At 46.2% G+C, this 27,745-nt stretch overlaps 1 protein-coding gene across 1 annotated transcript in view; it reads right to left on the minus strand.

Annotated features, from left to right (window-relative positions):
• MYO19 (myosin XIX) overlaps positions 1-27,745 on the minus strand; it is a 450,559-nt gene that overhangs the window by 367,613 nt on the left and 55,201 nt on the right. The window contains exon 3 of the mRNA XM_063955000.1: positions 1,698-1,846. Coding sequence (XP_063811070.1) covers positions 1,698-1,846 — 149 coding nt within the window. The remainder of the gene's footprint in view (positions 1-1,697; positions 1,847-27,745) is intronic.

A 27,745-nucleotide genomic window follows, 5' to 3' on the forward strand; every position in this document is an offset into this window, starting at 1 on the left:
AGGCCCTCTTGGAGGTTACCAGCCCAAGTATAATTGGCATGTGTAACCAAACCTGCAATAACAGGCCTCTGGGAGGCCCCTGCTGCAACATAAATAGATTTTAGAGTTGTTTATATTTTTCTGTCTGTGGGTTTCTTTAAGGCCCCTGGGACCGGCAGTACTGTCTTTTTTGACAGACGCGATACTGATGCATCGACAGCGGGGGGAGTTTCCCAGGTCTTGCGCCCCTCTTGGGCAAAAGGGAGGGTGGCCATTCATTTGTTTGACACCTGGAATTTCCTACCAGGGGTTGCCCATAGTTCCCTAAAAAGTTCATCCAGTTCCTTTGAGTCAGGAAATGTGATCTGTAACTTTTTCTTTGTTGAGAAAAAGGATTGTTGCACATCTGTCTCATTACCAGGAATATTGAGGACATCCCTTATAGTAATGATAAACAAGTCTACTCCTTGTGCAGCAGAGGAATCATCTAATTCAGGATTAGATTCTATCTCTTCCCCCTCCTCTACCTCTGGTACCTCCTCCTCAGATTCTGAAAGGAATCACCCTTTTGTGGGGTAACTGCCCTATCTTTTGTCAGCCATAGACTGTTGTAACTGCTGCCTTTCTTGTCTAGCAGTACTCAGTTCATTTAACATGTCATAGATTTTATAGAGATGAGCCAAGCAGGCTCCTGCAATTCACCCCCTGCAGCCCCACTACCTTGTGAGGGCTGGCTGCATTGATCACAATCTGCAGGGGAGGGGGAAAACCTGGTGTGACAAATAGAGCACACAGTTCTTTTCCCCATGCTGACAGAGAACATTTATATTTACACACAAATACAGAAAAAAACAGGTACAAGCAAGCTTTCCCTAGTGTATTGTGTGTGGAGATACTCAGAGAGAAGGAACCAGCACACTGCCTGAAACTAACAATTTAGCAGTTAGAAGTGAGGAAATTTGGTGTATAGTGCGTGAGGAGACTAATATATATAGGTTCCACAGCGGGCTCTCCCCCTTAACTACACCCCTGTACCAGTGTCTGGCCGTGGATGATCCCTGGAGGAGCTGGCAGTCCTGCAGCAGCTGGTCCCGCTCTGAGGAAGCCCCGCCCATTGTAATGGCGCCTGAGCTATAATGATATTTATACTGGCAAATGTCCCCAATGTGTGTAAAATAAGGCACCAACACCTATTTTCACAACCGCTGGCCATTGTACGTGGGGGGTTATGGGATCACCCCAAGGGGGGTCCGTATGCCCGCCCCGCGTTCATGCCGCACACAGAACCAGGTCCCCCCCTAGCGGGGTGGAGACAGCACACCCTATTGAAGAAATTTAAAGTGCAACAGCTCCTTTGGACCCCTTCTATACCCCATCGTACTAAGTGTCCCCAGTATCCCTTAGGGATGATAGAGAAATATTTTTTGGACTGCTGGCCCCCTACTTCCCTAAACTCATAACCTGTGGCCCCAGCACATTACGAAGATAACACAAAACAGTAACAATAAAAAACAATATGTTCATTATCCAATCCGCAACCCTCCTCCTTTCCTCGACCACATCCAAGGTGATATTACCGCCCACTTTAAGAACCACTGATATAATGTGGATACTGTTACTGAAGCTCATATGACATTTCACAAAGTGTTTGAAATTAACTTTGAATTCAAATGACTTTACAAAGGAAGATATGTCACATATTAGTAATCTGAAGTTACCTGAGGGTGAGATGCAATGTGGTATTGTTTCATGACCTCATGACTGTATAATTTGTGTACTGGTTGAAAAGGATTGACTGCAACAAGAGTACACCCAGCATTTGTGTAGAACACTTCTTCTGCATATCTGGCTTGAAGACACTTCAACACTATAATAAAAAGTAAAGATATGAATATATGAAATGTGAGATATAAAGCCATTACTATTAAAGTATTTCCAGGCTGCAGGGTAGGGGGGGGTTAGGGAAGTAGGTTAGTTACCCTACCCACCGGGAGTTGGGATCCTGACCATCGGCATGCCACTGTCGGTATTCAGACCGTCTGCATTGTGAGCACCAGGATCCCGTACCCAACCTCACTAGACACTGTAGTAGGTCATATTGTTATGTGATACTACGTTTATTACACAACAATACTGCTACGACAACTAATAGCACAATTAGTCTTTTGTGGCACAACGCTATATTGAAATATTCCTATCTTGTTCACTATAGAACACAGAGTTGTTGAAAATAAAATTCTGTATTCACATGAAAACATAATTCTGCAGTTTTTTTTTATTTCATCTATGATGGCTGAAATGGAGGCTAGCATCTATGAGTCTCCCAGACTTTTATAGAAAGTATACAAGTATGGTAGAAAAAGTTCAGTTGAATATTCACCACAAGGGACTGTAATGACATTGCATTCAAATGTATATACTTTAATATGAAGGTGGTCCCTCTTTGCAGCTAAAAGAGCTTCCACTCTTCTTGTAAGGCTTTACACAAGATTTTGGAGTGTTTCTGAGGAAATTTGTGCCCATTCATTATGTACAGCATTTATGAGGTCAGACAATAATGTTGCATGATAAGGCCTCGCTTGCAATCTCCATTCCAGGTCATCCCAAAGGTGCTCAATGGGCTTGAGGTCAGGGCTCTGTGCAGGCCAGTCAAGTACTTCCACACATAATGACGTCAGCACCGATGCACGGCTTGCATTGCGTGAACGATACAGCCCAAACTAACAATCAGATCAAAATTTGGATTGCACCTCCAGTGTATAGAATTTCATTAACTACAAAAATGGTCCTGTCATGTTTTTCCATATCTGCTACAGGTGCTCCTCGTGTAACGCCAAGAACCGTAGATTAATATTTACTTACATTAAGACGTCTCAAATTTACATCTCTATAGATTTACCAAATTTTTAACACTCATTTATATTTACAACCGTGAAAATCAGAAACTTCCGTGCGAAGAATGAGTTGAACAGCTAGTCACCAGATATCTGCAAAAATGTTCACGTACTGCCAAGCAAGAGGAGGATATCATGCTCTAAAGCGGACTTCCTCCATTTCAAATTTATGTTCTCTACACTGCTGCCCTTTCCATCTCTAAACAGTCATACTTCAAGCATCTCCTCTCCTTCCAATCTTTAAAACCCCCAGTGTCTCTCTGCCACTGTCAACTCCCTCCTCTACCCATCCTCACCTCAACTCCCTTCTTCACTCTCTGCTGTTGATTGTGGCACCTACATCACATCCAAAATTGACCATCAGCCTGCCCCCTCCATTTCATGACCACCACTCCCCATCTATCTTACCAACTCTTTTTATTTTTCAAATGTATCTGAAGATGAAGTAATGGCCCTCATCCGGTCCTCCCACCCCTTTCCACTAGATTCTACCCCCTCCCGCCTCCTCTGCTACTTCTCTCCCTCTGTCTGTCCCCACCTCCACAATCACTCTCCCTTTCATCTCTTTGACCTCTCTGCTGATTTTAAAACTGTGGACCACCCTCATCTCCTACAGCAGAACGGATGGTGTTATGGTAAGCATTACTGCCTCTCAGCACTGAGATCATGGGTTCGATTCCCACCATGGCCCTCACTGTGTGGCGTTTGTATATTCTCCCCGTACTTGCGTGGGTTTCCTCCGGGTACTCCGGTTTCCTCCCACCATCCAAAAATATACTGGTAGGTTAATTGGCTCACAACAAAAAATTAACCCTAGCGTGAATGTGTGTGCATGTACGTGTGGTAGTGAATATAGATTGTAAGCTCCACTGGGGCAGGAACTGGTGTGAATGGGCAAATATTCTCTGTAAAGTGCTGCGGAATATGTGTGCGCTATATAAATAACTGGTAATAATAATAAATAATCTCCTGCAAATCCTTCATCCCATTGGTCTGTTTAATACTGCCCTCTCCTGGCTGTCCTCTTACCTCTCTGACCACTCCATCTGTCTCCACTCATGGCTCCACGTCTCCCACAATTCGTTAACAGTAATTGTCCCCCAAGGCTCCGTTCTTGGACCTCCCCTTTTCTTTCTCTATATGTCCTCTCTAGGCCAGCTAATTCACTCTTTCGACTACAATATCATCTTGATGCTAATGATACTCAATCTACCTGACCTCTACCCCTTTCTCCTCACTCGTATTTCCAAATGTCTCTCTTCTATCTCTTCTTGGATGTCCCAGCGCTTTCTTAAACTTAAAATATCTAAGACCACCCTCCCGCATAACCTCACCTCCCACAATTTCACCATCTATTGATAGCACAACAATCTCCTCCAGCCCTCAAGTATGCGGTCTTGGGAGTTATCCTTGATTCCTCCCTCTACTTCAAACCATACATTCGGTACCTCTCACAGTCCTGCAGTTTCCATCTCTAAAATACTTCCAGGAACAGACACTTTCTCACCCTGGATACTACTAAGACCCTCATCCTTTCACTGGTCATCACCAGATTGTAATCTCCTCATATCTAGTTTACCTGACAAATGCCTCTCTCCACTCCAATCTATCCTCAATGTTGCTGCCTGGATCATCTTTCTCTCCAAAGTACTATGTCCACCTTACCTCTCTTACAAGCCTGTCATTGGCCTTCTTCCTTACCAATCCAATTCAAGCTTCTCACACTTATTTACAAAGCTCTCACCCATTCCTCTCCCTTTTTCATATCTGAACTTATCTCCCTTTACACTCCCACCCGCCCTTCTCGCTCTACAAATTTTTGAAAGCACCACCAGGTTCCACTAGCCAGGGAGGTGATGCTACAGCCGGGGGACACTTTTATATAGGTCCCTGCAGCCAAAGCATCACAAACCCCCCAACTAGTCACCACAGCCCGGGGCTATCCCATTTATCCATGGGCTTTGGACGGAGAGCTGATAGCCGTGAAAGTGTTAAAAAGAATATTGTCTTTTGCTGTGGAACTACAAGTCCCAGCAATTCTCCCCTGCATGCTGGTACTTGGAGAACCACAAATACCAGCATGCACGGAATTAAAGGGACCGCTGGTACCTGTAGTTCCACAACAAAAGAAATACCCCAAAAAAGACAAAGCACACACACCGTGATAGTAGAAGTTTATTAGCACACACTTAAACACTCACACATACTTACCTCCATCCCACGCCGCCACTCACGTCCCCTTGTCCAAGGAGAATCCATAAGGGTACCGGTTTTAAAAAAATATATTCACAAAAAATCCTGTGTAGATCTGTCCTCTTCGATCCACGTAAGCATCCCAGGGGTTAAAATAAAAAAACGCAATTAGCCGGACCAACGAACATGTAGAAGTGTATGTTTACACATACACTTCTACTACGCGAATGAGGACCCTCTACCGATAGTTATATCAATAGAGGGTACCGCCAGCCAATCCGGGGCCACTGCAGCAGCATCAGCTTCCTGATTAGCTCTATGTTGCTAGGGTATAGCCAATAGTGGCTTCCCCAGTGTAATGAATGGAGATGCTATGCTCAATTCATTACTATGCTGTATCACGTTTAAGTGATGTAACCGCAAGGGTCAGCATAAATTGACCTTGTAGTTTCACTCAAACCACAATGTCAATTGATGTTGACCCTCACATGCTCTCAAAGATTTGGAAACTCATGTGCACAGTCGCGGATTGTCATTTGTACCGACTAATCACTTTAATGATTTTAAATGGGAGGTTGAGAAATATTGCCTCAATAGACAACTCCGCCTACATGAGCATTTTCGGGGATCCAAATCATCTAGTTCCCTCCATGAAGTGTCTGAGGTGATTCCACCTCAATTACGTAAACTGCAAAAAAAATAAAAAATCTGCATTTGTACTCTTTTACAATAATGTTTCAACCAAAACCTTAACACGTATGCTTGAGCATGATGTTGGTACTGAAATCATACCAGGTGTAGCATCACAGTGCGATACCAACAATTTATCAAAAGCTGAATTTCAAGCTCTTCGCAACTTGGCTTCGTATAACGATATAATTATTCGCCCCACAGATAAAGACAGGGCAAATGTAATACAGGACCTTTAGTCCTATAAGAATGAGCTGGATCATCAGCTGGCTAACAAAAGTGTATACAAAGTATTAGAAGGTGATCCAACATCTGACTTCACACGTAAACTAACAGATTTATTAAATAAAGCAGTTTTTGCAACAGTGACAATATGAGGGCAATCTGTGATTTAATATCAAATAACCCTCTTTATAATGGACTTGATGTGACCCTAATCTGTGAACTTTTAACGATTCTCACATGTAATTACTTCATTTTTTTTAAGGCAAATTTTATTTGCAACAGTATGGGTGTGCAATGGGGTCCAATGTGGCCCCAACGTACACAAATGCGTGTATGTTTCAGACGGAGAAAAATACGATTTTAAATACCTACCGGTAAATCCTCTCTCGTAGTTCATAATGGATATTGGGGACAGGTTAGTACGATGGGGTACACACGGGTCCAAAGAAGCCAGTGCACTTTAAATTTCTTCAACTGGGTGTGCTGGCTCCTCCCCTCTATGCCTCCTCCTGCAGCTCAGTTATAGGTAAACAGTGCCCGAAGGAGAATTACATACTTGAGAGAAGGAACTTAACAAAAAGTGTGAGAATTTCACACCAGCACACCAACATATAACTTAGCCAGCAACATCTGGCAACATTAACAGCGACAGCTGGACAGGAACCCATACAGAGAACCTGTAGAAAGTCACTGCACAGAGGTGGGCACCCAATATCCCTTATGGACTACGAGAAAAGGATTTACCGGTAGGTATTTAAAATCCTATTTTCTCTAGCATCCATAAGGGATATTGGGGACAAATTTGTCTGATGGGGATGTCCCAAAGCTTCCAGAACAGGCGGGAACATGCAGAGACATATGCAGCACCACCGGCCCAAACTGGGTATCCTTTTTGGTCAGGGTATGAAACTTGTAGAACTTCACAAAGGTGTTCTTCCATGACCGGGTAGCAGCTCGGCAGAGTTGCAGGGCCGAGACTCCACGGGCAGCCGCCCAGGAAGAGCCCACCGATCTTGTAGAGTGGGCCTTCAGAGACTGTGGAACCAGTAAGGCTGCTGACACATAGGCCTGTTCTATAGTAAGCCTAAACCAAGCTGGGCAACCCTTTTTCTGCGCATCATAGAACATGAACAAGGAATCCGTCTTTCTGAGCAGAGCCGTCCTTTTGATATAAATTTTCAAGGCTTGCACAGCATCCAATGCCTCCGGAGGAGCAGAAGTGTCAGAAATGGACAGAATCACGATAGGTTGATTCAAGCAAAACGCGGAGACCACCTTCGGCAGGAATTGTTGTCTAGTCCTGAGCTCCGCTCTGTTCTCGTAAAAGACCAAGTACGGACTTTTGCACGACAAGGCCCCCAATTCTGAGAAACGCCTAGCAGAAGCCAGGGCCAGTAACATCACCGTTTTCCACGTGAGGTACTTATCTTCTACCGTCATCAGAGGTTCAAACCAGGAGGACTGTAGAAAACACAACCACATCCAGATCCCAAGGTGCCATAGGCGGCACGAATGGAGGTTGTATGTGAAGCACCCCTTGCAAGAAGGTCTGAACTTCTGGCAAGAGAGCCAACTGCTTCTGGAAGAAGATGGAAAGAGCTGAAATCTGGACCTTAATGGATCCCAGGTATAGCCTGCAGGAATCGTAGGAACCTTGCCAAGTTGAATTCTGCAGAGACATATCTCCGCCAGATATGATGACAGTGTTTCGACGACACAGGTTTTCTGGCTTGCACCATAGTGGCAATAACCTTTCTGGAAAGCCCTTTGTGAGCTAGGATGTTCCGCTCAAATTCCATGCCATCAAACGAAGCCGCAGTAAATCCGGGTAGAGGAACGGTCCTTGTTGAAGAAGATCCCTTCTTAGTGGTAGAGGCCAAGGGTCCTCTACGGACATGTCCAGAAGAGCAGCATACCACGCTCTTCGGGACCAATCCGGGGCAATCAAGATTGCTTCCACTCTTTGATGTCTGATCTGTTTGAGCACCCCTGGGATCTGCGGAATCGGGGGAAACAGGTAGACCAGCTGGTAAGGCCAAGATGATGTCAGCGCATCCACTGCACTCGCCTGAGGGTCCCTGATTCGTGAGCAATAGCAGCGAAGCTTCTTGTTGAGACGAGAGGCCATCAAGTCGATCCGTGGGCATCCCCACCTGTCTATGATTTGCTGAAACACCTGAGGGTGTAGTCCCCACTCCCCCGGATGGAGGTCGTGATGACTTAGGAAGTCTGTTTCCCAGTTGCCCACTCCCAGAAAGAAGATCGCGGACAGTGCTCTTGCATTTCTTTTTGCCCAGAGGAGTATTCTTGACACTTCTCGCATGCAGGTCTTGCTTTTAGTCCCGTACGCCACCGCCGTGGTGTTGTCCGACTGCACCTGGATCATCTGATCCCGGAGTAGAGGGGATGCCTAAATTAGAGCATTGTAGATAGCCAGAAGTTCCAGAATGTTGATTGGAAGTAGGGCCTTTTGGGCAGATCACCTGCCCTGGAACTGCGCTCCCTGGGTGACAGCTCCCCATCATCTCAGACTCGCATCCGTCATGAGGAGGATCCAAACCTGAATCCCAAAGCGTCGACCTTCCAGCAGGTTGGAAGTCTGTAGCCACCACAGGAGAGAAATCCTGACCTGGGGTGACAGCCGAATCATCCAGTGCATCTGAAGATGGGAACCGGACCACTTGTTCAGGATGTCCAGTTGGAACGGTCTGGCATGAAACCTTCCGAATTGAATTTACCTCGTACGAGGCCACCATCTTTCCCAACAATTTTATGCAAAGATGAATGGAGACTCGAGCAGGTCGGAGCACCATGCGAACCATTTCTTGAAGTGTTCTTACTATTTTCTCTGGGAGGAACACTTTCTGAGCTACAGTATCCAGTAGCACGGTTCCAGGGGGGACTTGTGCAGATTGAGGATCCACCTGTGGTGTGACAGAAGTTAGATAGTGCGATCTATATGGAGCAATTGCTCCCTGGAGTTCACTTTTATCAGTAGATCGTCCAGGTATGGAATTATATTGACCCCCTGGACCCCGAGTTGAAACATCATTTCCGCCATTACCTACGTGAGCACTCTCGGAGCTGTAGCCAGGCCGAAGGGCAACGGCTGAAACTGGTAGTGATTGTTCAGCACGGCAAACCTCAGATAGGCCTGATGAGGAGGCCAGATTGGGATATATAGGTAAGCGTCCTTGATATCCAGAGACACTAGGAATTCCTGTTGTTCCAGGCCTGCGATCACCGCTCTCAAAGATTCCATCTTGAATTTGAAAACCTTCAGGTAATGATTGAATGACTTCAAATTCAGAATGGGTCTCACAGACCCATCTGGTTTTGGTACTATGAACAGACTGGAGTAGTAACCTTGTCCTTGTTGTAGAAGGGGTATTGGAACAATGACCTGGGACTGAACCAACTTGTTTATGGCCAGCAGTAGCGTACCACGCATATTTTCTAAAGCTGGTAAGCTGGATTTGAAAAATCATTGGGGAAGAGAACCTACGAACACCAGCTTGTAACCCTGAGAGATAAGGTCCCTTACCCAAGCATCTTGGCAGGAACCGTCCCAGATGTGGCTGTAGTGACGTAACCGAGCTCCCACAACGAGATCCCCTCGGGGTGGGTGGGCACCGTCATGCTGAAATCTTTGCAGAAGCAGAACTGGTCTTCTGGTCCTGAGATCCTGCAATGGCTGGTTTCATAGGTTTACCTCTGGAGCCTCTAGATGCGTTGGAGGCCCCTCTGGACCTAGATCAAAATCTGGAGGACCAAAAGGACTGAGTAGACGGTCCCGGGTAGGTACGTCTAGCAGGCGGAGCCCCCTAAGGGAGAAACAAGGATTTTCCAGCAGTAGCTTTGGAAATCCATGCGCCGAATTCACCTCCAAAGAGCCATTCACCTGTGAAGGGAAGAGATTCCAGATTACGTTTGGAGTCAGCATCAGCAATCCATTGACGCAACCATATGGCTCTGCATGCAGACACAACCATAGCCGTGGTTCTAGCATTAATATTGCCAATCTTTTTAAGGAAGTCACAGAGGACTCTTGCCGTGTCCGAAATGTGATTGAGGAACGTAACAGTATTAACTAAGGTCATATCACCCGAAAGACCTTTCTTAATTTGATTAGCCCAGGAATGAATTGCATGTGTCATCCAGCACCCTGCAATGACCGGCCTTTGAGCAACATCTGCAGCAATGTAAATAAATTTCAGAGTGGTCTTAATTTTCCTATCTGCCGGGTCTTTTACCGTAAAGGAGCCCGGAGCAGGGAGTACCGCCTTTTTAGAAAGGCAACAGACTAAGACATCCACCGATGGAGACTCTTCTCAGAATTTCCTGCCTTCAGGGGCAAAGGGGAATGTATGCAAAAACCATTTTGACACCTGATTATTTCTTATCTGGGTTCTTCCAGGCTATTTTAAATAAGTCATCCAATTCCTTGGAATCAGGAAATGTGACTGTCAGTTTGTCTTGTGGGAGGAAAAATGACAGCTGAGTGGTAGCATCCTCCAGGGGGAGCTTTAACACATCCCTAATAGCCAATATGAGGGGCTCAATACCCTGGGTAGGGGTGGAGTCCCCACTTATGGAGTCCACATCATCCCCATCATCCTGTATATCATCATTAGTATCTGATAGGAGGGGTGGTCTTCAGTATGCCGGCTGTCGGGACTCCGGCGCACAGTATACCGGCGACGGAATCCCGACAGCCGGCATACCGACACTTATTCTCCCTCGTGGGGGTCCACGACCCCCCTGGAAGGAGAATAAAATAGCGTGTGGCGAGCGCAGCGAGCCCGCAAGGGGCTCATTTGCGCTCGCCACACGGTCGGTAAGCCGGCGGTTGGGCTCCCGGCGCCGGTATGCTGGTCGCCGGGAGCCCGACCGCCGGCAACACATAGTACATCCGATAGGAGTGCAGGTAGAGCATGTTTTTGTGCACCTGTAGTAGACAGAGGGGGATGTTTAGCAGCTAGACTTGCCAGTGCTTGTTGCAGTTCCTGAGTCTTTGCAGTGAGCTGAGATGACATATCAGACATCATACTTTTGATAGCCCCCAACCAGGGCGGCTCTGGACTCTCCCCCACATTGATGTCAGCATTCTGAGATGCTGACTACACTGTTTACATGATATGGAGCTAGATGAACTAGTAGAGAATCTAGCATTACACACACTGCATATCTTCTGTTTTACTATATTCAAGCAGAAAACAGTAAGAATACGCACACAAAACAGATATATATATATATATATATATATATATATAAAAGCCAGCCCTATTGTATGTGAGAGGAGACACAGGAGAGAGGACCCTAACGCACCCTGCGCTGGAGATAATGTCCTCTGAGAAGCTGAATTTATGTTTCAGAATTATTTCTGGTTAAGGCAACCATACACATGAAAGATATTAATCTTTTTAAGGTGTATGTATGGGTTACCATTCAGTGGTGCTCCCTTGAGTCAGGAAGTATCAGAACAAAATACCAAATAAAGAGAATGGACAGAAGAAGACTCTTATTTGGGAGCATTCAAACTCAGATGGACTAATGTATTTCAGTACCTTATGCTGATATAATAATATCTTTAATGGACTCTTATTAAAATATAATTACAGGAGTTCAATTAATATCGATATGTGGATCAAAGGCAAAAATATTATAGAAATTAGAATAAGTATATAGTAGCGTAAATGCTATAATATGAAATGAGCCGGAAAGTCTTTTATGGCCAATAGATTGTCACATTGTGATCACAGCGATATCCATTATGAAAAGTATGACCATCATTCATTCTGCGAGAATCCCTTAGGGAAATTTAGTAGCAGAGAATTAAATCATAGGTCATATAGATCCGAGTGCCAGTCAGTATTCTTTGTTGGTGACACACAGATAGGCAGCAATATTTGTTGCAGTACCAGGGTGTTCCAAGGTGGTCTCCCATCCAAGTACTAATCCGGCCCTCCACTGCTAGGAAGAGATTGGGCATCTCCAGTGGGGTATGCCCGCAATTATTATGCTTGCCCCTCTTGTCACTCTAACTGAAAGTGGGGATTATCATGTACTCACAATGATGCTGTCATGATCCGGGTTACTGGACGCCATTACCTACCTTTCAGGTGTCTCCTGAGGCTGGCTCAGGTTTCAGTTATGCTAAATAACATCCTCACTTCACATCTCCTCTCTGCCAGTCCGCAGATGCTGTCACAAGGAACTCCTGTAGTTGGAATGGCGTTATAGCCCTCCGTGGCCTCCGCCACCATTGCTGCACTTCCAGTACTCAGATGGCATCTCCTGTCAGCTGCAGCCTCTGCCACCATCATTGTATTCCAAATGCACAAACAGGTCTGCATGGCGCTTCTCGCCCGTTGCGGCCTCTGCCGCCAGCTCCGTGTGTCAAGTGCGCAAGTTGGCGTCCACTGTCCTCTGCGGCCGCCGCCGCCATTACTGTAAATATTCACATGGGACTACAAACTAGATTTCCCTCCAAATGCCAGTATGGGCGCAGCCATGTTGGCTCTAATCACATGACGCTATTTCCACCAATCTACAGCATCACTGAACTCTGCCTGATTGTTCATCCAATCCCTGCACTGCTTTGGGTATAAAGGGCCTGTTCCTGAACTAGGAAGTTGTCAGTGCTTTGGTTGTCATTTCCAGTGTATCCTGTCTCTGCTCCTTGTGGTTGATTATTTGTTCCAGGTATTCCAGCTCCTGTGTCTTCATTCCACCAGAGACCCGCACCAATCACCACCTTGCGGTGCAGCCTGACTCTACAGTGTCCTCATTGCTCTCTGCGACTAGCAGTGCTCTAAACACCGGCTTCCAGCGTCTGGCTCTGAGCGGTGATCAACTTCATGATATCATCGGTGCTCCGCCATCGGTTTTCCTGATACCATCGGTGCTGTCATCTATTCTTCAATATCACCGATCTCTAGCGTCACCAGTGTCATTCTACTCTCCTCCTGTTACATTGGTTCATCTGCACTTCTTCAACAGTTCTTCATTACCGGTTCCATCCGGCAAACCCGGCAGTCTACGTGTATCATTTACTCTACAGTACATTCAGCCTCTGTACAACATCTGCTGGTCAGTTCCTGCTTCCACTTCATCACTCAGCACATAGGTGTTGATAAAAGGACTTTCCATCTCCTAATCCCCAAGCTTGCCTTGTTGTGGATACCACACCAAAGGACATTCCATCTATTGCTGCATCTAGTGGAACTGTGTACTGCTTTTAACTATTTTCATATCTTACAACTGCAATTGCCGATGTACCATCGGAACTGTGCTAAATAAATACTCATTAATGTTATCCTTGTTGTCGTGGTCACGCCTTCAGGCCCTGGTGGTACAAATCCATCTGCATGTCTAGAAGTCCTATACTGCCGCCCAGATTTACATATACACCAGCCCCTACAACTGAGGTGTCTCCTGGTCAGCACCAGCCCTCAGTTGTGACAGATTAGAATAGAGCACACGTGACAGTTAGGCTCATAGACAAAAATGGATGCAACAATTATGTGGCAAGACTAAATGAATACCACAATTATCCAATGCAGTCCCAGTCCTTTCTTATATTCCAAGAAATGGTAAATAATTTAGGTCACCAGTATGATCATTATGCGGTACTGAGTACCATTACACATTTGCACAAAAAGTGGTTATTAAACACATACAATCCACATGGTTACGTAACCTTATAATTATTTATGCAATGATTTATACAAAAAGACAACAATTTTTTGCAGTACCAGGGCGTTACAAGATGGTCTCCCATCCAAACACCGAACAAGTTCTCCACTAATTGGCACCAATGCTCAGATGCAAATGAGCACCACCTGTGGCGTATATCCGCAAGTGTGATCTATGTCACTGGTAACACTAACTCTGAATAGATGCTCTATAATCACTCACAGCAATAATGTTTAAATATATGAATCAAGCATACATTTAGCGACATAGACCTAATCCAATGCTGTAAGTGATAAATGCATAGAACATTTGGATTACACCAATATTACCGAGTCTCCAATATTTCTGGGGATATATGCCACAGCTATCAAGTATGATTGAGGCATACAGAAGACAGCAATTTTTGCAGTACCAGGGTGTTCCAAGGTGGTCTCCCACCCAAGTACCGACCCGGCCCACCACTATGTAGCATTCATGCTCAGATGCAAATAAGCACCTCTAGTTGCGTATATACGCAAATATGATGTTTATCACTGCAATGCTAATGCGAAATAGATACTATAGTCACTTCACATCAAGAAATATGTGAGCTAGACATCCTTTTGGTGGCATAGACCAAAGAGCTTTGATGCTATATATAGTTGTTACCTTCTATGCAAAGAATTCCAACAATAAATATCCTCAAGTAGGAGAGAGTGCATAGAACAAAAAGATCATACCGATATTGCCAGATCTCCAATATTTCTGGAAATACACTCCAGATATTGGAGATCTGGCAATATCGGTATGATCTATTTGTCCTATGCACTCTCTCCTACTTAGTTACCGGATTTATTAACTGCTAAACAGAGAGCTCTATCACGGGAAGAGTTTCTTGGTACAGGGAGAAAACGTGACCCTGGTAAAAGGCATGCCTTGGGTGAACCATTTTAATACAACCAGTGGTGACATCAAGGGTGCCTGTAAACGGTTATGGCCCATTGTAAAATCAGATGCTGACTTAAATTTACAGGAGGTAAATGTGATGCCATTTTACACACATAGTTGGTAACATGCGTGATTGGGTTATGAGAATGGATATTACCAACGTGACCTCTGTTGCCCCTTCTTCTCACTTTTTAAGTAAAAAAACTGGGTGCTACAAATGTATCAACTGTATAACATGCCGTTATTTGATCTCAGGGAATAGTTCTTGCCACCCCTATTGTGGAAAGAGATTTTATATCCATCATTAAGTAACATGCACCACACGGTATATTGAAACGGTATAGAGCGAATAATCCATAGCACGTGAAGGCAGGCCACAATATGGCTAAGCTGCGTTACATGATCACTGATCATGTGCCTGCTAGTATACGTATTGAAAAGCGAGTCACGATGGATTCACAGACTGAATACACTGGTGCCCATGGAGTTCAACGAAAGTTTAGGATTACATGCATTTATTTAATCTAGCATTGATGTAATCGGTACTATGGTCCTATACCACAGCTTTAATTGCAGTAGTTAACGGTAACCTTCTTCATTTTTGGATCAAATCTGCATTGTGTCTCAGTTTTGTGTTGCAGTTGATGTAAATACTATTTGTATCGATATTAGTGTGTAAAAATTGTATCATATGAAGTTACACTTTAGCACTGTAATTTTTTATGTTAGTGCCGGAAGTCTGGGTAACGGATGAGCGGAGATGAGGTCATTGGTGGGTGTCATTCTTCCGGTTCCGGTGGGGACACACATGGTGGAGATATAAGGTGAGCATTGTATTTGTCATTTATTTTATATGCCTGATGACGATGGATAAATAAATCGAAATGTTGCATTTAGCCTGCATTGGAGTGTCTATGATGTTGTCCGGGTGCCGCTGAATTGCAAGCTTATGTTTTGACTCCTGGCTGGGGAGGACCTACAGCAGGCACTAGAGCTGGATGTTCATGCACGTTTAAACGACCTCAAAATATACAGTGTATCTTTTTTAGTGAGCACACTCCCGTAAGGGCAAAGTGCATGAACATCCAGCCTCTGTATTAATAGACAGGTCTTGTTGATATTATTCATTGTATTATGCTGTTTGGGTTTTATGTAAATGTTTTATATGTACATTTGAATAAATGTAAAAAATATAAAACATATCGACATTGGTGTTGTAAGAAAAGGGACATTAGGTCCATAGAGGATAATTTTAAAATTTATCCTGAGTATATTGGCGCACCTAAGGAATTTATTGTGATGTATATATATATATATATATATATAATTTGATAATTCATAAGATATTGACACTACTGTAGAGTATCTCCCAATTTTTAGTTTCCATTTTAAATACATACATACAGGGCCGGTGGTAGGGTGTTTGGCGCCCCCCTGTAAACTATAAATTTGCGCCCTACCATAGTTTACAAAGGAACAGCGTGCGACAAAAAAGTGGTGTGGTCTCACAAGGAAGGGGTGGTACCACACAATAATACTCCCATTTCAAATTATGCCACACGGTGCTATTTATACACATAATAGTCCCTGTAGTAGCACTGATTATACACATAATACCCCCTGTAGTAGCACCGATTATACAAATAGCCCCTGTAGTAGTAGTACCGCTTATAGTACGCAAAATAGCCTCTGTGTAAGCACCGCTTATACACATAACAACCCCTGTAGTAGCGCCACTGAAACACACAATAGCCCCAGTACTAGTGGCGCTTATACACATAATAGCCCTTCCCCTCCTATGCAAGACTGGGGCAGTGTGCGGCGTAGGCGCGCAAAAAATATATAGGGGCGTGGCTTCATGGGGAAGGGGCGTGGCCTCAAAATAATACCAATTCATACTACGGTGCACAGTAGTCTCCATTATTCAAATTACGCTGCACAGTAGCGCCACTACACCAGATAAAGCCCCTTTTACACATTACAGCAGCCAGTCCCCAATTTTACACATTACGGCAGACCGCGTCCCCTTTTTACACATTACGGCAGACAGCATCACCCTTTTTACACATTATGGCAGACAGCGTCCCTTTTTTACACATTACGGCAGACAGCGTACCCCTTTTTACACATTACGGCAGACAGCATGCCTTTTTACACATTACGGCAGACAGCGTCCCCAATTTTACACATTATGGCAGACAGCGTCCCCTTTTTACACATTACGGCAGACAGCATCCCCAATTTTATACATTACGGCAGACAGCGTCGCCCTTTTTACACATTACGGCAGACAGCGTGCCTTTTTACACATTACGACAGACAGCGTCCCCAATTTTACACATTATGGCAGACAGCGTCCCCTTTTTACGCATTATGGCAGACAGTCCCCCTTTTTACACATTCCGGCAGACAGCGCTATGTCCTTGGTAGAGGCGCCGCTGCAGCAGTCCCCTCTCCTTTCGCATTGGCTGGCCGCTGTTGTGAATGTTGGGATGAGGGAAGCGCATCCCAGTATTTACAGCAGCGCCGGGTAGCCAATGCGGAAGGAGAGGGGACTACTGCAGCAGTGCCACTACCAATTACATAGCGTTGCTGCGGCTCCAGTCCCCCTCCCTCCTCCTCCTCCTCCCCTGTGTCCGGCGCTGCTGCTCTCCTCTTCTCCTCCGGCCGCGGCGCACACAGCACAGAACAGGCGGCTTGTAATAAGTCGATTTGACTCATTACAAGCCGCTGGTCGTGCGCCCTCAGGGCAACTGCGCTGTGTGCCAGGCACACCTGGCACAAACGTAGTTACGGCGCTGCTACACACACACACACACACACACACACACACACACACTGTAGATACACACACACCTTCTCACTCACTCACTCCCTCAACATACCATCTGGCTGGCTGGCTGGCTGGATGGCCAGATTTGTAGTAGCACAAGCAGCTTCTGTCCTCCTCTGCACTGAAGCCTGGTCCTGTGTAGCTCCGCCCCTCGGTGCCGTGTAGCCCCGCCCTCTTTTTGGACAGGACATTAAACTACAGGAAAGGGAGGGGGGGAGTTGTGTGTGTGTGTGTGTGTGTACGAGGAGGATCAAGCTGCCGGAGCCGCTGCCTGTCAAACGATGTGGCAGGCACAGCAGCCGGCAGCAGCAGGGTCCCAGGCGCAGCACAGGGATGCAAAGCAGGCAGAGCGCCTCTCCTGCCTGGCGCCTACCTGCTTTGATTCCCTTTGCTGAGCGGGTAGCGCCGGGCCTGTATACATATGAGAGCAGTAGTAAATTAAGATGGAATTTTAAGGTCCGAGCATTTTTCAATGAGAGGTGGTATATTTTGGCTAGGCTTTCACCACCATAATACACATTAAAAAAAAACTTTCAAAAGTTGAAAACATGTTGATGGCTACTACTTGGCTGTTATCTGTTCCCACAGATACTTCAAAGATCCATTAGATTACTTCCTGAACTGAGCTTGTAACATCATGTATATGCTGCAGATCGGTAAGTGACACACCAACAGAGAATGATCAGGGCACATTCCATTAAGCATACCTATGACTCGGAAACAGGTGTGGTATGGCCGACCAGCGGCCAGGAGACCGCCGGTCAGCATACTGACGCCGGGATCCCGGCAGCATACCGGCGACGGGATCCCTGCGGGGAGGGGCGAGTGCAGTAAGCCCCTTGCGGGCTTGCTGCACTCGCCACGCTACGGACTCGGTGGCGACCACACCACTCATGTTGGTCAACATGCTGACCGTCGGGATAGTGACGGGGTGGGATGTTGGTGGAGGTCATGTGGGCAGTCGGGATGAATACCACCCCTCGGAAACTATGCCTCTTCAAATTAAAACGAGATTTATGGTAAGAACTTACCGTTGTTAAATCTCTTTCTGCGAGGTACACTGGGCTCCACAAGGAATAACATCGGGGTGTAGAGTAGGATCTTGATCAGAGGCACCAACAGGCTCAAAGCTTTAACCTTCTTTCCAAGATGCATAGCGCCGCTTCCTATATCACCCCGCCTCCGTGTACAGGAGCTCAGTTTCGTTAACCAGCCAAATGCAGTAGCAGGTACCAGAGATGACAAACATGAGTAGCCACATAGACCACACACTCACCACTGGGGAGGGTGTCAGCAGCTAATGCCATACCAACCCAAAGAAGCTAAGTACGTCAGGGTGGACGCCTTGTGGAGCCCAGTGTACCTCGCAGAAAGAGATTTAAAAACGGTAAGTTCTTACCATAAATCTCGTTTTCTGCTGCGGGGTACACTGGGCCCCACAAAGAATAACATCGGGGATGTCCTAAAGCAGTTCCTTACGGGAGAGGACGCACTGTAGCAGTCACAAGAACCCGGCGTCCAAAGGAAGCATCCTGGGAGGCGGAAATATTAACGGCATATAACTTCATGAACGTGTTCACTGAGGACCACGTAGCCGCCTTGCACAATTGTTCAAGGGTCGCACCACGGTGGGCCGCCCAAGAAGGTCCAAACGACCGAGTAGAATGGGCTTCAATGGTAGCAAGAGCTGGACGACTAGCCTGTACATAAGCATGTGCTATCTCCATTCTAATCCATCTGGCCAGGAAGGAGACCAGCCATGTTTGTGAAAACCAAACAGTACAAAGAGAGAATAAGATTTCCTAATGGAGGATGTTCTCTTCACAGAGATATGGGGAGCCCGTACCACATCCAAAGATCGTTCTTTGGGAGACAACTCAGGAGAATTAGAGGCCGGAACCACAATCTCCTGGTTAAGGTGGAAGGAAGACACCACCTTGGGTAAATAACAGGGTTGCGTTCTAAAAACCGCCTGGTCACGGTGAAAAAACAAATGGTGGGACTTACAGGATAAGGCACCCAAGTACGAGACCCTACTAGCTGAAGCGATAGCCAGCAAAAACAAAACCTTAAGGGAGAGCCACTTAAGGTCCACAGATGCAAAAGGTTCAAACGGAGTCTCTTGCAAAGCCTCCAGAACCACCGACAGAGACCAAGGGACGACAGGCGGTACATAAGGAGGCTGAATCCGCAACACGCCCTGAGTGAATGTATGAACATCGGGTAGGGCAGCAATCTTTCTCTGAAACCAAACCAACAAGGCAGAAATGTGAACTTTGAGGGAGGCCAGAAGAAGGCCTAAGTCCAGGCCCTGTAGAAGGAAGGCCAACAGTGTGGCCGTGCTCAACTTGAAAACGTCATGATTGTGAGACGTACACCAAGTAAAGTAAGCATTCCAGACCCGATGGTAAATCCGAGCAGAAGCCGGCTTACGGTTCTTCAACATAGTTTGAACGACCGTCTCAGAAAAACTCTTGGCCCTCAGGACGGAAGTTTCAAGAGCCATGCCATCAAAGCCAGGTGGGCCAAGTCCTGGAAAACACAAGAGCCCTAAACAAGAAGATCTAGTCATTGTGGAAGTAGAAGGGGACAATCCAACGACAAGCCCTGTAGATCGGAGAACCAGTGCCGCCTGGGCCACGCTGGAGCGACCAGAAGTAGGTTTCCTCCTTCTTGCTTGAACTTCCGTATTACTCTGGGCAGGAGTGACACCGGAGGGAACACTTACGGCAGCCGATAGTTCCATGGGATTGACAAAGCATCCACGAACGCTGCTTGAGGATTCCTTGTCCTTGCTCTGAAGACCGGAACCTTGTGATTGTGTTGAGACGCCATCAGGTCCACATCTGGAAGGCCCCACTTGTCCACGAGAAATTGAAATACCTGTGGATGAAGGCTTCATTCTCCGGCGTGTACGTCCTGACAACTGAGAAAGTCCGCTTCACAGTTTAGGACCCCCGGAATGAACACTGCGGATATGGCCGGCCGATGGCGTTCTGCCCACTGAAGAATCCATGATACGTCTTTCATTGCCATTCGGCCTCGAGTGCCTCCTTGATGATTCATGTACGCCACCGTGGTGGCGTTGTCCGACAGTACTTGACCAGGTCTGTTCTGTATTAGATGCTGGCCCATTGTCAACGCATTGAACACTGCCCGCAGTTCCAGAATATTTATCGGGAGTAGAGACTCCTCCTTGGTCAACCGACCCTGAAGAGAGTATTGTTCCAACACCGCGCCCCAACCTCTCAGACTGGCACCCGTGGTCAGCAGGACCCAGCTGGATATCCAGAAGGGACGGCCCTTGTCCAATTGTTGGTCCTGAAGCCACCAGCTCAGTAACAGGCGGACCTCCGGAGACAAGGAGCTCATGTGAGATCAGTTTCGGTGAGGCAGGCCGTCCCACTTGTTCAAAATTAACTTCTGCAGAGGGCGAGAATGGAATTGATCGTACTCCACCATGTCGAAAGCCGACACCATGAGACCTAGCACTTGCATTGCCGAATGTATCGACACTTGCGGACGAGATAGGAAGCATCGAATCCTGTCCTGAAGCTTCAGGACTTTCTCCTGAGACAAGAACAACCGTTGGTTGTGAGCATCCAATAACGCTCCCAGGTATACCATGCTCCGAGAAGGAACCAGGAAGGATTTCTTCCAGTTGATTATCCACCCGTGGGCTTTCATGACACAGGAGAAGTTCTTGGGAATTTGCCAGGATCAACAAATTGCCCAAGTACGGTAGGATCCTGACCCCTTGACGGCGGAGTGTAGCCGTCATGACCGCCATTACTTTGGTGAAAAAAACCCAAAGAGTAACGCCCGAAATTGGTAATAAAGGTAGCCCATCGCAAACCTCAGGTACTGCTGATGAGACACTGCAATAGGAATATGCAGGTAGGCATCCTGTATGTCCAGGGAGACCATATAGTCCCCAGGCTACAAGGCCAGAACAATACAGCGCAGAGTTTCCATACAAAACTTGGAGAACCGCACATACTTGTTCAAGGACTTTAGATTGAGAATGGGCCGTGAGGACCCATTCGGTTTCGGGACTAGAAACAGCGGTGAATAGTACCCCTTGCTTCTCTGAGTCAGAGGCACCTGTACTACCACTCCTGTGGTCAGGAGGGAATGTACCACCGAATGAAGAGTGTTTGCCTTTGCCGAGTCCAGAGTAACATCTGTCAGGCAAAATCGATGAGGGGGGCGATTCTTGAAGGGTACGGCGTAACCTCGAGCAACGGCTTCTCTTACCAAGGCATCGGAAGTGGTCTTCAACCATTCCTGGGCAAAACCTAGAAGTCAACCCCCCACCCTGGGATCCCCCAGAGGGAGGTCCGCCCCCGTCATGCGTCCAAAGAGAATGTCTCCCTTGAAAGGAAGTATCTCAAGGGTTTTCTTGGAATCCAAATCCACTGACCAGGATCTCAACCGAAGGATACGTCTAGCCAAGACGGACGTAATAGTAGCCTTGGCCGCCAGCACCCCGGGATCGGAGGCCGCCTCCTTAAGGTACAGAGAAGCCGTGGTAATATACGAGAGACATTGTCGAGCATGCTCAGGTGTGTTGGAAGGTAGCTCCACCTCTAGCTCCTGAGCCCACGCCTCAACAGCTTCAGCAGCCCAAGTTGCTGCAATGGTTGGCCTATGCACAGCCCCGTTAGGGTGTAAATCGCTTTCAAACAACCCTCCACACGTTTATCCGTCAGTTCCTTCAGAGAGGTGACGGTAGTTACTGTCAGAGCAGAGAAAATTACCATGCGCACCACATGAGAATCTACAGGGGGAGGAGTTTCCCAATTTTTTACATAGCTCCGCAGAGAGAGGATAGCGAGCCAACAGTCTCTTATGCTTTCCCGGATTATCCCATGAGTCCTGACGTATGTCAGCCAGGTGTTGAGAATAAGGTAAAACTTGTTTAACCACCTTCTTACGTTTAAATCTGTCCGGATTTTTAGAGACCACTGCAGGCTCAGGTTCATCAGAGACCTGAAGAATGAGCCTGATAGCCTCAATCAAATCAGGGACATCCACCATTGACTTCCCTTCCCCATCAGAAGCATCCAAGTCAGTGACTGTGGGGTCTGTATATGCACCATCCTCCTCAGAGGATTTGTCCGGGAAAGCAGTGGATTGTGAGGAGGTAATGGTCCGTTTAGAAGACATCTTAGTCTTAGGTAGGTGAGAGTGAGAGTTAGATTTAATCAGTGACCGGTTCAATTGCTGTAACGGAGTGGAGATTTGATCTGACCATGGTGGATTAATTGCAGGGACCATAAACTGCTGCATTGGGACAGGTGGTCCCACAGAGGGCACCAGTTTAGTTACAAGTGTGTTTAACAGCGTGGAAAAGGTAGCCCAAGGTGGGTCATTTGTTGCCCCCGATGCTACGGACCCACCTGGGGGCAAGGAACCCTCTGAACCAGAACTCTCTGCTGCCATATTCTCCTCCAAAATGTCTGCAGCATCACCACCACATAATGTGGGAGAAGCCCCAGCTCCGTTGCCTCGTGTAGCTGACATACTGATGTGCACAATATCGGGCAACCTGGTACAAGTCTTAGCAGCAATATTCCTAGCAAGAACTCCCAGTGAAGTGTGACTGTGTCAGCACAAACCGGGAGTTCAAGAGATCTATAGGATCTATAAATCACAAGTAAAAATACACAGCAAGTATATCTTGTGAAACAAATCCTATATTATACAGAAAAAACCTGATACACTTAGCCCTCTCAGGTATAGGAATATAAGAGTAGCACGTTGAGTGAAATACCCAATAAGGTAGCAACACAGCAGCTACATGCACACACACATATATAGTCACAACCGTACCATGCAGAAATTATACACCATAAAACTGCACTGAACTAGCAATACAAAGTAATACTCAGTATGGCTTTATGTGTCAACAATAGATATAACAAAGCACAGTAGATACTGGATGTATATCACAGGGTGTTTGTACCACACAACCCTGAATGTATGCACTCTTTCTTAACTACCACTGTCCCAGTGACAGGTAGAATACGTAAGTGTCCTGTAATATGCACAGCGCTGGCGATCAGGCGACTTTACAGAGGAGGATTTGCCCCAGCAGTCCCAGGAACAGCGCAGCTCCGTTGTGATGGCTGCTGACAGGGAGTGAGAGAGAGAAATGCAGATCCAGGACGGGAACATTTACAGAAATGGCGCCCTGGGGCTGGGGGAGGGGCAACAGGTTAGGCCTGCTCCCCCTGATGGCATCCCCACCGGGCGCTGCGGGCTTTGAAAACGGGGATTTTTGAGAGTAAAAACCCCCAGACCTGTGCCCAGTGTCCCTGGTGGCTAGTGGAGCGGCTGCCCAATAACAGTGTCCACGCCAGCGCGCGCGCGGCCCGCCTCCGACGGCAGCTCTGGATCGCGGTAAAGTGCGGCCATGCGATCCAGTAGGACAGCGGCGAGTGTGTGACTGACGCTGTAAAGATACCGGAGCCTCCACTGCAGTGACCCGGCAACCAGGGCGCGGGAGTATACAGCGCCACTGGGGATGATGAAGCTGCAGCCAGGAAAGTCTATGTGACTTTACACGCTGCAGCCCTGAAGTCTGTAAAAGTATTCTTCTTTCTTTTTCTTCAAATAAATCAATAGGCTGCAAAAGGCAGCCCTCCTGTTGTATGCCTGCTTACTGCATGGCACCAACTTACAAACTGAGCTCCTGTGCATGGAGGCAGGGTGATATAGGAGGCGGCGCTATGCATCTTGGGAGGAAGGTCAAAGCTTTGAGCCTGTTGATGCCTCGGATAAAGATCCTACTCTACACCCCGATGTTATTCCTTGTGGAGCCCAGTGTACTCCGCAGCAGAAACTAATTTAAGATACTGCAACACACTATTGGGGTACCCTTTATATTTATCTTATATGACATAACTGAGAAATGTGAGAAGAATTATTACAGAGAAGACGGGTAGGGGGAAAGGAACTTCTTCTTATGAAAAGCTTGAACATGCTTCTAAAGCTTAAGAAGAATATCTAGAAGGTTTCCCCTCAGGATTTTGATATACTGTATATTGGATTATGACAAAGAGCATTGCAGTGAACATTCTCCATTATATAAAGAGAATAGGCTGGTTCACACTATGGGGCAAATTCAGACCTGTTCGCTCGCTAAGGTTTTTTGCAGTCCTGCGTTCGCATAGTTGCCACCCATAGGGGAGTGTATTTTCGCTATGCAAGTATGTGAACGCATGTGTAGCAGAGCTGTACAAACAGATTTTGTGCAGTCTCTGAGTAGCCCAGGACTTACTCAGCCGCTGCGATCACATCAGCCTGTCCGGGACCGGAATTAATGTCACGAACCCTCCCTGCAAACGCTTGCACACGCCTGCGCTTTTCCAAACACTCCCTGAAATGGTCAGTTGCCACCCACAAACCCACAAACGCCTTCTTCCTATCAATCTCATTGTGAACGCTCGTGCGAACAGATCCTTTGCACAAACCCATCACTGAGCGGCGATCCGCTTTTGTACCCGTGCGACACGCCTGCGCATTGTGATGCATATGCATGCGCAGTTTAGACCTGAATGCCCGTTTTACAAAAACGAAGCCTAGCGATCAGGTCTGAATTAGCCCCTATAAGCAGCAAGAACAATGATGGTTAAAATAGATATATTAAACTCTGCAAATATCGGGGGTAATTGATCGCAGCAGGAATTTTGTTAGCAGTTTGGCAAAACCATGTGCACTGCAGGGGAGCCAGATATAACATGTGCAGAGAGAGTTAGATTTGGGTGGGTTATATTGTTTCTGTGCAGGGTAAATACTGGCTGCTTTATTTTACACTGCAATTTAGATTGCAGATTGAACACACCACACCCAAATCTAACTCTCTGTTAAAGCCTATAATTTATCCTATATTAAACACGCTAAAAGGTTAAGGGACTCAGTACGCTATTGGAGTATGTGGTACCGTAAGGGTACGCACTTAGCGTAGCGTACGCTTAGCCGTGGACGAGACGCACGAGCGGCACGTTCGCTCACGGCTTAATGCGTAGAGGCAAGCACGCTATAGGCTGCCGACTAACGTAACGATACGCTATCAGCGTAGCGGACGCTCGAGACCACGAGGAGATCACAAGCGGCGCTGACACTCACAGAGTTAAACCTTTATAACTATACCATAAATAATGTACTTATACTTTAAACCTTTGTGCAGTGTTAGGGTGTAAATGCAACACAGTGTAACCTTGTTAGTTTAAAAGCTATATGAGCGATTCTTACGCTCTGAGAACCCTTTAGCAATATAATAAACACTCAAATACCGGTCTAAGGGTCTAACACCTTTTAAGGGAGAGAATGAACGTTCATTCGCAAAAGAATACACAATACAAGTTATACACTACCAAACTAACATAAAATACCTAACCGAGTCACTACACATTAAAATACAACAAAGACACAATTACATTTAAGGGGGAAGGAGAGAGAGAATGGCTTACAACAAAATAGGAGATAAATATGGTTGCAGAGAACTTACGCACAAGGGGAAACAATCGCATGCGCCTTCCTGGATATCCAGCTCCCGATTATCAGTGATGAGAACCGTTGAAAAGAGTAGAGAGCTGGCCCAGGTCGGCTTGTCTTTATATACACTTACACACAGTACAGTACAATGGTCCCTACATTCTTATTGTTCATTGGACACAGGAATCCGTCTCCGCATTATAACAAAAGGTCATAGGTTGGTTCATACAGGTGGGCTGTGACTATTTCAAACTGCTCAGGTGGGAGGGAAACTGGGTTTCCCGCCGCATGGGTAATAAAGTGCAAATATAGTAAATGTCCATAAACTTCTTATGTCCATAACTATACGCACGAGCGAGTAATCCGCTTCAAACCAACACCGGAATATTGCTAATTTAATACTCTTCCGATGGATACTAAACACCACTGTGTCACCCCTGTCTGACCCTTCGTATCAAACAAAGAGGGATCTCTTTGTCTCTGAACATACTACATTAACTAAACTTTCAGATTCTATCAAAGGGACCATAATCTACAAAATACATTATATGACTAGAATATGTAACGATCGAGTCGCCCGCTAGACGTACACAAACTCTACCGTAAATGCGCATACCGTGCGCCTGCGAGTGCACGCTACTGCGAGTATACGCACGGGAGGGCTCATGCACGTGCAGCGGGCACACGCATGAGGTGCATATTTGGCAATGTGCAGCGTGATATTTTTCTGACTTTGACAGTCCACCCTTTGGCAGTCACCAAATAACTGCCACTTCCTAAAACAGTTCAAAAAGAGAAAAATATATGTCATGTATAATACATTTCTATGATTGGGTAAGGGAGAAGAGAAGAAGGTGGGAAAAAGGTATGACCTAGTGAGATAGTAGAAGCATGTATGTATGAGTCCATGTTTGAGGGGTCATGTATCATCGTGCCGTACGTGTTTTAAATCAAGCTTCGAGGTATTGCGAAGTATACATTTGAATTCCTTCTTATCCCGTGGAACGGGTCTGTGGATGGGCTGTCAAACTTTACCGAGCTCTTTTCGGCTTTTGGTTGCAACAAAAATGGGGGAGCACATTTTAGTTGATGATACATGAATGGGGGGATATGTGAGTGCTGATATCTGTGCCTATATTCCCTATCGACTATGTGTGTCATTACCTGAAGGTTGTAGAGATGAAGATAAGAAGCAATTATGGTAAATGCAGTCGTAAACTATGTGAGTTTAATGTACATTTGCCGATTGAGGTCTTGTCTGGTGTCTTGTCTTGATGTACATGTTGACTGTAGTCTCTTTGGGCTTTTGCCAAAATGCAAGCAAAAAGCTTTCTCAATGTCCATAGACTTACAAAAGTGTTGGGCTATCGTAAAATTTTAAAATTGCTAGGGATATTGGGGGTCTATGGCATTGTCCATCAATGGCCTGTGTGAAAGGTTGTCAAATTCTTCTTCCAAGCGGATGTCTTTGTACCTTGGAGGAAAACAAAGGCGAAACGGGTGAAAGAAACGGACCGTGGAATCACATTTTCATCACAACATTGTCTCAATGGTTGGGTCGTAAATCAAATCAGTCGTTGTTATTACAGTATCTTCACTTCTTAAACTCATCACTCGGGCGCTACGTTTACACTTTGTTAAAACCCGAACGCATCTAAATATCAGACCGACCAATATGATGACACCCAGAATACACAAAAGAAATTTCCCTACATCCATGATAATACCTTGGGTCCATTCTCCTAAACCAGAGAACCAATTTCGTGGGTTCAACCATGACACCCAACTGGTCAGCTCATTACCC

The sequence above is a fragment of the Pseudophryne corroboree genome, chromosome 2 (genome assembly GCF_028390025.1).
Source record: "Pseudophryne corroboree isolate aPseCor3 chromosome 2, aPseCor3.hap2, whole genome shotgun sequence".
Lineage (NCBI taxonomy): Eukaryota > Metazoa > Chordata > Amphibia > Anura > Myobatrachidae > Pseudophryne > Pseudophryne corroboree.